Source organism: Diceros bicornis, chromosome X (genome assembly GCF_020826845.1).
Source record: "Diceros bicornis minor isolate mBicDic1 chromosome X, mDicBic1.mat.cur, whole genome shotgun sequence".
NCBI lineage: Eukaryota > Metazoa > Chordata > Mammalia > Perissodactyla > Rhinocerotidae > Diceros > Diceros bicornis.
In genome coordinates, this window is record NC_080781.1 from 12,882,313 (window position 1) to 12,893,976 (window position 11,664).

The 11,664-nt window shown below is 43.2% G+C and overlaps 1 protein-coding gene across 1 annotated transcript; it reads left to right on the forward strand.

Moving 5' to 3' along the window:
- Nucleotides 1–235: 235 nt before the first annotated feature.
- LOC131400762 (POM121-like protein 12) lies at nt 236–8,525 on the forward strand. Its single transcript, XM_058535491.1, has 5 exons — nt 236–334; nt 1,450–1,639; nt 2,574–2,636; nt 3,501–3,657; nt 7,227–8,525. Exons 3-5 carry the CDS (start codon nt 2,632–2,634, stop codon nt 7,929–7,931), a joined length of 867 nt encoding a protein of 288 aa, XP_058391474.1. The 5' UTR covers nt 236–334; nt 1,450–1,639; nt 2,574–2,631; the 3' UTR covers nt 7,932–8,525.
- The last annotated feature ends 3,139 nt before the right edge of the window (nt 8,526–11,664 follow it).

Below are 11,664 nucleotides of genomic sequence, written 5' to 3' on the forward strand. Positions count from 1 at the left end.
CTTTTATTTTTCTCCCCAAATAAGTCTCTTTATTCCAAAGTAATATTAATTGCTGCTCCTGCATAAATTTCTTCCTGTTCTTTATTTCTATCTCATTTTGCATCAGATTGTCATATTGCTTTATTTTGGGTGAGGAGACATAATTAAATATTGTAGGTTGAATAAGGCTGTTGATTTATTTTGGAGTGATCCTATATGCACAGGCATTAATCCTTCTTTTGATGGTGTTTCAGCTGCACTTGGTGCATCAGAGTGCAGTCAAATTTGAAAGCTTTGAGGATGCAGCAACTGGAGGAAGGAGGATGGTTTGGCTATTATACGAATATTTTTAAAGGTAAAAAAATCTTAGCAACTTATTTAAATGATGTATTCTAGAATGAAAAGATGGAACATTACAATATTGTTATTTACTTTAAGAATATTGGCATCAATACATTGGTAAGATAAACAATGCTTAAAACACAAGATTGTTAAGGATATATTTCAAATGGTATAAAACTGTGCTGTCTGTGGTAGCCACAAGCCATGTATGGCTGTTGAGCACTTGAAATGTGGCTAGTGTGATTGAGGAAATGGATTTTTAATTTAATTTGATTTTAATTAATTTAAAGTTAAGAACTGATACTCAATTCAGTTATTGGAAACTTTTAAAAATGTTTGGAACAACTTGGGTATGTGTATCCACATTTTCTAGTGTAAAAATACAAATCAAGTATTTCCGATGAAAATTTAGCATCCAAATTGATATGTGCTGTATGTGTAAAATACACAACAGATTTTCAAGACTTAGTATGGAAAAAATGGAAACTGTCTAATAATTTTTCATAATGATCACATGTTGAAATGACAATATTTGGAATATATTTGGTAAAATAAAATACGTTATCAAAATTAATATCACCTATTTTTTTAACTTTTTTTTTTATAATTTTTATTTTATTTTATTTATTTTTTACCCCCAAAGCCCCAGTAGATAGTTGTATGTCATAGCAGCACATCCTTCTAGTTGCTGTATGTGGGACGCGGCCTCAGCGTGGCCAGAGAAGCAGTGCCTTAGTGCACGCCCGGGATCCGAACCCAGGCCGCCAGCAGCGGAGCGTGTGCACTTAACCGCTAAGCCACGGGGCCGGCCCAATTTTTTTTTTCTTTAACTTTTTAAATGTGGCTCCTAGAAACTTAAAATTGCCTCTGTGGTTTGCATTACATTTCTATTTTTAGGCACTGGAATAAAAGGATAAAGGCAAATAGCACCAAATAAATAATGGTTAAAATGTGAGATTAGTTAAGAATATATTTTAAATGGAATAAAAAGATAAAGGCAAACAACTATGGGAAATGATCATGAAAGGAACTAATATTTATGAGTGCTCATGACTATACATTTGCTAAGTGCTTCATTTATCTTTCCAAGATGTCTCTGATGGCGATACTGGCATCTCCATTTTTCAGATGAAGAAGGTGAAGCTCAACGAGGTGAAGTGCTTTCCTGCCAGGTCACACTGCTAGCAACTGAAGAACTGGATTGAGAATCTGTGGACCATGCTCTTTGCAGGGCCTCTGGGCTCTTGCAGGTTCAGCAGGTGCAGGCCTCCCGCAAACTCCCTGCTTTATCCACTCCGGAGGCCAAGTGTTTTTAAGGGTACGTAGGATTTGTTTTAATCAGGTGTGGTAAGACACACAGACACGGAAATGACTGTCACGAAGGAAGAATTTTATTACACTCACAGATTCCTAAAAACAGGAGGCATGACACACCATGCAGGGCCGCATGGGGAAGCACCAGGGTTGGTCAGGAGGCAGATAGAGCAAGGGGAGAATGTGGACAAGATCCTTTATTGTGGTTTCCATGGAAGGAATGGGTGAGGCAGCATAAGAAGGCTTAGGATTGCCTAGTTTGGATAATTTCAGTAGGCTCTGGGACAGAGGCTCTCCCTCGTTGTCTGGTGCCTGATTCTGGGATGGTTAGGGCAGAGGAATAGTGGCCCAGAGTGTGAGAACCCTATAAAGGAGGGAGTAGGGATCTAGGCTCTGGATTGGCTGGTTTTCCTATGAAAGGCATGTTCCCAGTTTGTTGTTCTGTCTAGGAATTAGCTAACCCTAGAGGAGCAATTCCTCTAGTGTCAGCAAGGCTTCAGATATCAAAGCATCAAATACAGAAACTGGAAAATGTGGTTATTATGCTGAGGTTCCAGGAATGAGCCCCTTGAGGACTCAGGGGCCTGAGCTGAAGGGTGGGCCTTACCACGCTCTGGCTGCTCTGAAAGCTTCAGCCTCCAGAGCCCCTGTGTGCCAAGTGCTGGTGAGGCTCAGCAGGAGAGGCTGATGGCACAGGGGACGCCTTTTCTTGCAGACTGTGGGCTCCGGCCTGTCAGCAAACAGCCTACTCATTTGTTTTGTATCTACTTTCATTCAGTGATGTTTATAACATTCTAAATTGTGAGTTTAAGTGCAGTTTCAATGCTGTGGATTATTTTTAGGCAATCACCAGGTATCTGATTTTAATTGACATTCCATTACAATTCTAGAGTGAGATGTCACTTGTTTTTAATGTTTTCTCATTTATTGTTCTTTAGCTACACAAACATCATAAAGAGCTACAGAAATTGGTGGATACTATGCCATCAATTAAACATGAGGTAATATTTTTTTTCCTAAGTCAGTTGAATCTACTTTATGTTTCAGTCTCAGAGTGAAAACACTAACAAAGCACTGTGAATTCGAAAATTTAAGTAATCTCAGTGTCATTCAGATTCTCTTTGAAAGTTGTAGAGAAGACAACTTGCCATTTATATGCTTGTGTTGAAAGAGCCCCTTGCTCTGGGACACCTTGCAGGGGACAGAAATGATTCTTTAAAGAACATTACCTATATCCTTCAGGTTGGATAGTTTTGTCCAACCCCCAAGATTAATTGTTCAACATTCAGAATCCCAAAGGGGCTGCTCTCTGGAAGTCCATATATTCTCTCTCTCTTTCCCTCTCCTCCCCATCTCTGTCTGTCTCCCTCCTGCCTCTTTCCCTCTCCCTCCCTCTCCTTCTTTTCCCTTCCCCCTCTCTCTCTCCCTTTTAGTCCAGGATCCTGGCTCCTCCTAATTTGCATTGCATTTTAGAAAGGAGAATTCTATTAGTCTCTCTTAAAAAAGAAAAGCCTCTTTGTTTATGAACCCAAAGAGTTCAGAGGAGACCACCTGCTGTAAACTCACTAGAATGGAGGGAGAAAATGGTTTTTGCTGTGTTCCCACTGACGAGTATCAGAAATACACAGTTGTCAATTATATGTCAATTTTTTAAAAAGTCAATTATATCTCAATAAAAAAAAATACACAGTTAATTGCAAGAACAAAGCATGGGCATGATTCTGTCCTAAGGTGTCCAGAGGTACCTGGAGCTCCTCTGGACCACTGCTGGTCCCTAGGCACCCCTAGAATCATTGCCTCATCATCCCATTCCTGACTGGTTTTTACCACTAAATGATAGCTCAGTGATCCCTTCTCTTGGCCAGGGACGCCCTTGTGGAATTTGGGTCATTTGATCTTCCCTGCCTGACGCCCACCTGCCCAGATTACTGGATCTACTCGGGGTCCCTGACTACCCCGCCACTCTCCAAGTCCATCACCTGGATCATTAAGAAGCAGCCTGTAGAGACTGATCATGATCAGGTATGGTCTTTCCACATTTCTATCTCAGGAAATTCTAGTCTGCCCCTTTAAAACAAGGCTGGGCTCAAACTTTGGCATCATTTTTTAACATCTTGTAGTGCTCATACATTTTTATTAAAATGTGCTAACATTTTATCTCAGTTTGGACATGAATTTGGAGATGCTTCAAATTAACCAGAGAGAGGAATCAAAACATAGAACAGAAGCTTTTTACTTTGATTCTTGACAATGACATATATTTTACTGTATGTGCGTTGTGTAGAATATCTATAAAAATTAAGACTCTTTTAAATGGAGAAATGAAGCCTGGAAATGGATGTGTTCAAAACTCTTTAATTTCCTTAAGGGAATTTTACTATGGAATCGCAGGGTAAAGACAGAACCAAACAATGTCTGTACAGAAATTTTATTCTAACTCAGGAGTTTTGACTTGATATTTGTTTTTCCTATAGAAACTAAAGTTTAAGTGGTAGTTACTACATCAACACACAAAATCCTCTATAATTTATAACCTAACCAAACTGCAATAACTGCTTTTACTTGTTTGTATTGGATTTTAATTGATAAAATTTTTTTTCACAAGAACAAAAGCTTCCAAATTCTTTTTTATGAAGTCAAGATAACAATGAAACCAAAACCCACCAAAGATTGGACACCCCCCCAAAAAAAGTAAATAATAGGCCAGTATCTCTCAAGAATATTTAGAAAAACAAGAAAGCTAAATAAAATATTAGAAACAGAATCCAGGGCCGGCCCCGTGGCTTAGCGGTTAAGTGCGCGCATTCCGCTACTGGCGGCCCAGGTTCGGATCCCAGGCGTGCACCGAGGCACCGCTTCTCTGGCCATACTGAGGCCGCGTCCCACATACAGCAACTAGAAGGGTGTGCAACTATGACATACAACTATCTACTGGGGCTTTGGGGAAAAAAAAGGAGGAGGATTGGCAATAGATGTTAGCTCAGAGCCAGTCTTCCTCAGCAAAAAGAGGAGGATTAGCATGGATGTTAGCTCAGGGCTGATCTTCCTCACAAAAAAAAAAAGAAAGAAAGAAACAGAATCCAGCAGTACATCAGAAATATATACTTTGCCCAAGTAGGGTTTTTTCCAGTAATTCAAGGATGGTTCAATATTAGGAATGATATAGTTATGATTAGTATACTTCATCCTATCAGCAAATCTAAAGGGAAAACTCATATTTTCATTTCTATAGAGTCCTAAAACATATTTGACAAAATTCATCTATTATGTAAAAAAATTTTTTAATAAAACAGGAATGAAAGGAGAATTCCCTAACTTGATAAAGTAGCTTAATCTCAACTCAAAAGTAAATAGTATGCCTAGTGTGGAAAGGATATCTACTAACTCTACTATTATTAGCATATTAAATATTAAGTTGAATTAAATTCTGGTAGTAGTCAATAAAGTTAGACCAAAAAAGGTAAAGGAAATTAGAGAAACAATTAGTGGAGTACCATAATAATTTATAGAAATCAATTCCTTTGACATATATAAGTCACAGAGGATATAATGGAAGAAAGAACCCTACTTATAATGGAAACTAAAAAACTATAATACCTTGGAATGAACTTACCATAAAATGTTAACAAGAAAACTGTAAAACATTCCTAAGGGACACAAAAAACTTGAACTAATAAAATTATTATTAGTAAAATTATAAATTATAATTATAAAAAAAATACCATGTTATTGAATAGGAAGACATCATAAAGACTCCTTTGATGTCAGTTCTCCTTAAGTTGTTATTCCCCATGAATTGTTTATTCTCCATAAATTATACATGGTCCCAATAAATATACCAATAGTTATGTTGTAGGGGGCTGTCCTGTACATTGTAGGATGTTTATTAGCATCGTCAACCCACTGGATGCCAGCAGTACCCCCAAGAAGTGACAATCAGAAATGTCTTCAGATATTCTCTAATGTCCATTGCAAATTCACCCCTGGGTGAGCACCACTGATATATGCTAATCTCCAATATCAACTAACCAGTGAAATTCTTTACCTCTTGGTGCATAAGAAAAAACAGTGTCTATGAAAATGGCTTTTAATTAATCAACACGTTGATTTACCAGTAAAGGCAGATGAGTGATTCACTTATTACTGCCTATGGCTTACCAGCAGACTGTGGTTTGTCAGAGGGTCATTAGCCACAAACCAGAATGACACCCACTGGATACTGCAGATAGGATGTGGGAAATTCTCTAGACATTGGAAAGAAAAATACATTATAAGGAATCCATACCCAATGGGATTAGACCATCCAATCTGATGCTTTTACCATCTTAAGAGTTATGTTAGTTATGTATAAAAAGTTATTTCTATCATGAAAAATGCCTTAAGAAGAAAATTATGCCGTAGGAATTTCTCTATGTTTTCAAAATCATATACCTGGGGATCATTCCTTAAATAAGGAATTGGCCAAAAAAAAAAAAAAAAACAGAATTCATCAGGGAGTAGACTGTTAGGGATCTCATTTCCGCACACCCACCAGCTAACCACACCCCTGTATCCCAAAACATTTGGTCTCTCTCTGACCTCAGAAACCTTCTGGTGCTTCCTCACTAAGCTCTACTTAGTGTCCTCACCATTCAGCAGTCCACCTCTCAGATCTGGAGTGAATCTGTTGCCCACTCTTGGATTCCTTGCAGGCTTCTGCTTTCTGTCTCTCCCAACCTCGCATTGGGGTCAGCCCAACAGGTGCATTCTGCATGTGCTTTTGAGGGAAATTTTAACAAGAAGAAACTCATTCACACCACCTTGAACGGACCTGCAAGCCTAAGCAGGATAATCAGTTACCCAGCAGCCCTTGCATACTTTGTTTCTGAAGTTGGATGTTTTCAAAATTAGTAGAAAATGTGCCTCACTCTACTCCAAGACTACCAGTAGAAATGATGGGAGAGAAATGGCATTAGTGTTCAGAGAGAACACGATCTATCTATGAATGTTTGAAGGTTGACAATTCTAGGAGAGTCCACGTTAAATCAACGTCGCCAGTGCTAAAACATAAATCCTGAATGGCTTTCACCATTTCCTTAAGGGCAAAATGGCAAAAAGTGACATTAGCAACCATTCTAGAAGAATGAAGCACACATCCCCTTTACTAATAAAAGTAAATTCGTTGTTTTTCCTTAAAAGAGCATTTAAGTGTATTAGGCTTGTTTTTACAGTAATGAAAGAGCGCCCTTCTGTCCATTTTCTGTAATTTTCAGGACCTAGTAGAAATTAGTATATTTTCTCCCTTTGTGTCGAGTACAAAAGTCAAGGTGCTCCTAGGCCCCTCTGCCCCCAGCCAAGCACTGGGGACCAGCAGTGGGAAGCTGGACGTGCCCCTGTCCTCAGAGAGCAGGCAGCGCCCCGGGAGGTCCCTGTGCCCACGGGGCGCTGGCTTGGCGCATGCGCAACCCCGTGCCCCGAAGGCGCCGACGTGCGGACCCCCCACGCGCTATCCTTGCGGCCTCTGCGCGGCCTATCCTTCCAGCCTCGCCACGCAAACTCCTTGTGCCCTGAGGCCAACGGTCACCGCAGCCCGGGGCGCTTCGCATCTGCAGACCTCGGACAGATCTGGGAGCCGAATCCGCCCTCGAAGGCCCCGACCCCGCCGCACCGCGATCATGGGCAGCTACCTGGGCAAGTACGTGGGCACAGCCGAGCCCGCGCTGCCGCCCCCCGCCCCGGAACGCAGGTCCCAGCGACTCAGGCCCGCCGGCCGCCCGCCACGCTGGGATCAGGGCCCAGCCGGCCACGTCCACCAGCAGTGCCGGATGCGAGCCAAACCCCGCTCCACCATCCCGCCCGGCGGGGACCACGCCACCATCCGGAGGGCCTTTGTGCCCAAGGCCCGGAAGCACTTCCCCAGCAGGGCGGCCCGCCACACCTCCATGGGGCTGGCTTTCTCCGAGAATCAGAGTTTCGTGCAGCAGTGCCTTTGGAACGTCCGGAACCCTCGAGGCACCCGGGGCCCGGTGACCGTCAAAATCCATCCTCCTGAGAGCAGAGGGAGCGTCTACAGGTGTCCACCCCCCGAGGAGCCCCCGGACCCCTGTGCCAAGGAGACCGTCCTGAAGGCCCTCAGCCTGTGCCCGAAAGGAAAAAAGAAGTTCGACGGACCTCTCTGGTTTGAGATCCCTGACACCGAGGAGAGGAGCCCGAGCCCCCCGCGCAGACCATCCGCCTTCAAGCCCGTATGGAGAAATGGAGTGATCCCTTCCTTCGTGCCCAGGCCTGGGCCTCTGAGGGGACGCGTCTGCCCCTGATGCAACAGCGCTTGAGAGGAGGAGACGGACCCCTGGCCTGACCTCCAGCCTTCCCTGAGCCTTCCCTGTCTGCTGCCCACCCTGCTGAAAGGACACCTCCAGCCCCAGAGCCTCCCTGGAGACCTGGGAGCGGATCAGCACTCCCTGGGGCCTGGGGCCTGGGGCCTCCTGCAGCCTGATGTCCCCTTTGTCTAAGAGGCAAGGCCCTGCCCCCACCACCTGCTGAGACTCAAACCCACAGTTCTTCTACCCTGTTGACCCCTGTTCTCCTACTCCTCCATGAGTCACTGACCCACCAGGCCGCCTCCCACCACCCGGACTGGCAGGTCTGCCAAGCCCCCAGAACCCCCTCTCTGTTCCCTGCAGAGCCCAATCTGAAGAAACACTGCTGATATGAAAACCTTTGCCTTCCTCCTGCCCACCCTCTCCTGCCTTTTCTCTGGGGACACACTCACCCGGAAAGTGTGCTTCTCCACTATTTGCCCAGTTTGTAGAGTTGAAAGTTTGTTCTTGTTTTAAATAATAATAATGGTACAGCTTTATTATCATAGAGATTGTCATAGTCTTTCTTTCAGAGATTCACATATTAGGATTTTGTCCACACCATGGTCTTTTTTTTTCTTTTGCTTTTTTTTTGTGTGTGTGAGGAAGATCAGCCCTGAGCTAACATCCATGCCAATCCTCCTTTTTCCTGAGGAAGACGGGCTCACATCTGTGCCTATCTTCCTCCACTTTATATGGGAGGCCGCCGCAGCATGGCCTGACAAGCAGTGCATCGGTGCGGGCCTGGGATCCCAACCCCGGCCGCCAGCAGCGGAGCGCGCGCACTTAACCGCTACGCCACCTGCCGGCCACCCCCACAGCATGGTTTCTCCATCTCAGCACTGTTCACGTTTGGGGCCAGATAAGTCTTGGTTGGTTGTTGGGTGCTGTCCTCTGCATTGTAGGGTTTTAGCAGAACCCCTGGCCTCTAGCCTCTAGGTGCCAGTCTCGTACCCATAGTGTGAAAGTAAACCATGTGTCCAGTGACTGCCAAATATTCCGGGGTGGGGGTGGGGGTGGGGGTGGGGGCGGTGGCAAAAATCCTCCTGTGGAGAACCACTGGGGGACAGTGACCTCTACTGGCAGAGACAGTCAAGCTTGGTCTCCCAAAATGGGTGGTTTAAAACACCTATCAAAGATACAGGGATGAGCAAAATGAAGTGGTGCCTGCTTGCCGAAACATTTCCCCGATTTTGTGGGATGGTGTGGGGTGTGAATTATTCATGATGTTCGGCTTTATTACTACCCAGAACATGTATTTTATTAAATGAGTAACTTATTTAACTCCTTCAGGTTGGCAAAAATTAAAACAGTTAAATAATATCAAGTGCTGCTAAAGATGCAGAGAACTGGAATCCCAGGCTGCGCTGGGGTGTCAGGGGTTCCAGCCGTCCTGGAGCAGCATTTTGAAGTGTTTCCTAGAAGAGAGAGTGGCCACTAGAAACTCGCTTACACCCACACCCACAGAGATTGATGAGGATGTTCTTCACAGCTCACTCTGACTCTTTGTCAGAGCAGAGAACTGGAACAACCTCAATGGCCGTCACTAGGGGAATGGGTCAAGTAAATATGGTGTGTGCTCTCAAGGGAATACCATTCCACACGTGGAAGGGAAGAAACAGCCCAGGGTTTCCCAACTATTGGGCACTGGCCCAGCTGATTCTCTGTCGGGGAGATGCCCTGTGCATTGCAGGACGTTTAGCAGCAAACCTGGCCTCTGTCAACCAGGTAGCAGTAGGAACACCTCCAGCAGTGACAGTCAAAAATGTCTCCAGGCATTGCCAAATATCCCCTGCAGGACAAAATCACCCCCCGGTGCAAACTACTGAACTAAACTACACATTTTTTTATAAAAGGAGAACTCTCAGAAGTACACTGTTGAATGAAAAAGATGGGAAGTAGGAGATTATGTGTAGCACATGCCATTTATAGAAATTAAACAAATACAAAGTAATATTGCTGGCATAATAGAGGAGGCCAGAAACCAGGTAAGAGGTCATTTGGACACTTCGCCTGTATTGTTCTTTCCATCTAGAGCCTCTTTAAGTACTATTCAAACCTGAATTTCGTGGTATTTCCCCTCAGAGAGTCAGAGAATACACTGTAAACAAAGCAAAGTCTCTTCTCCCATGGAGCTTTCTGAGGGGGTGGAGGCAGAAGACAAACAAGGAGATAAGGTACACACTGCCAGGTGGGGAGAATGATATGAAGAAAAATAAAGCAGGAGGAGGGCTGCGCACAACTCCATCAGCACAACTGTGGCCCCATATACCCTCCTCTGTCTCCGTCACCATGGAACTACACTATTCCTTACCATGAATTCAAGTTCTTTATTCAGTGTTTCCATGGGGTGGCCACTCATGCTTTAATATAGCCCTTTGGCAAATAAAATGAAAATATTTTATCCACTTAGAAATAAAGATTTCCAAAGGAATAAAATTGTTGCTGAAAATATTAAACCCGACATTTTCAATGGAGACAGTGTCAAATACAAAAAGTCCTGGACTGAATCTCTAAAAATCCAGCTTTTATCTTGAAGTTTACTACCTGCCATTTGCTAGACTTGAGACATGACATTTCACTCTACATGAGTTACTAGAAAGGGCTTGAGATCCTAGTGTGTCGATGAGAGCGCTGTTAGCATTTTAAATAGGAAATTCCTTGCTAGGTGGGCGCTTGACGCCACATTATCTCTCATCCCCACCTTCTAAATGCCATAGCACTCTCTAGTCATACATATAACCCCAAAACACACCACATTTCCACATGCTACCTGGTTATGTAATATGGATGGGGTCAGTACCACACCCAGGTGACAAACACTTGTAAATCTCTGCAAAGTGTCAAGGTCATGAAAAACAAAGGAAGATGGAGAAACTGGCAGAGACTGGATCAGAATAAAGGGGAGTAGATTCTGGAACAGAAAAAGGACAATAGTTTTGTTTTGTTTCTAAAGAAGGAATTCAGAAAATTCCATAGCTTAGTAATATTGAACGAATGTTATTTTCTTAATTTTGATATATCTGTCTGGTTATTTAACATAACATTAGAGAAACAAGTGAAGGGTCTAGAGCAGAGTTTCTCAACCTCAGCACTATTAACATTTTAGGCTGGAAAACTCTTGCTTGCAGGAGGCTGTCTGTTCTTCCGTAGGTTGTACAGCAGCATCGCTAGCCTCTACACACTAGGTGCCAGGAGCACATCCAACTGTGAAAACCACATGCCTTCAGACATTTCCACATATCTTCAGGAGCAGTGGAGGGACAAAATCCCCCAGGGCGAGGACCATGTACACAATATCTCTCTGCATTATCTTTGCAACTCTTTTGTAAATATATATTTTCTTCAAATTAAATACAAACACACATACACACACATATACATACAAATACAGGCGCAAAGCAGTTGTTTTTAAAGTTGCCTGGGCACAGTAAAATGATCTACAAGAATAAAACAAGGCAATGGATTAATAAGAGTTCTTACTAGCTTCACTGATAAAGAGATAACAGATACAAATGTACTTTATAATAAGAAAGAGCTGTATTCCAATGCAAGATATCGGCATCCATCAGCATAAGAGTGATCTTAATAATTATGTAAAAATTTTAAAAATTCTGTTATGTGTTCAAATGTATCAAGTATTTATTAGAATACTTCCCACTGTACTAGTGTCTTAGGAAGCACCATTTCC

Coding starts and splice junctions, on each gene's coding strand:
- LOC131400762 (XM_058535491.1), top strand. Junction 3,658..7,226: donor TAGAGACTGATCATGATCAG/GTATGGTCTTTC, acceptor TCGCATCTGCAG/ACCTCGGACAGATCTGGGAG.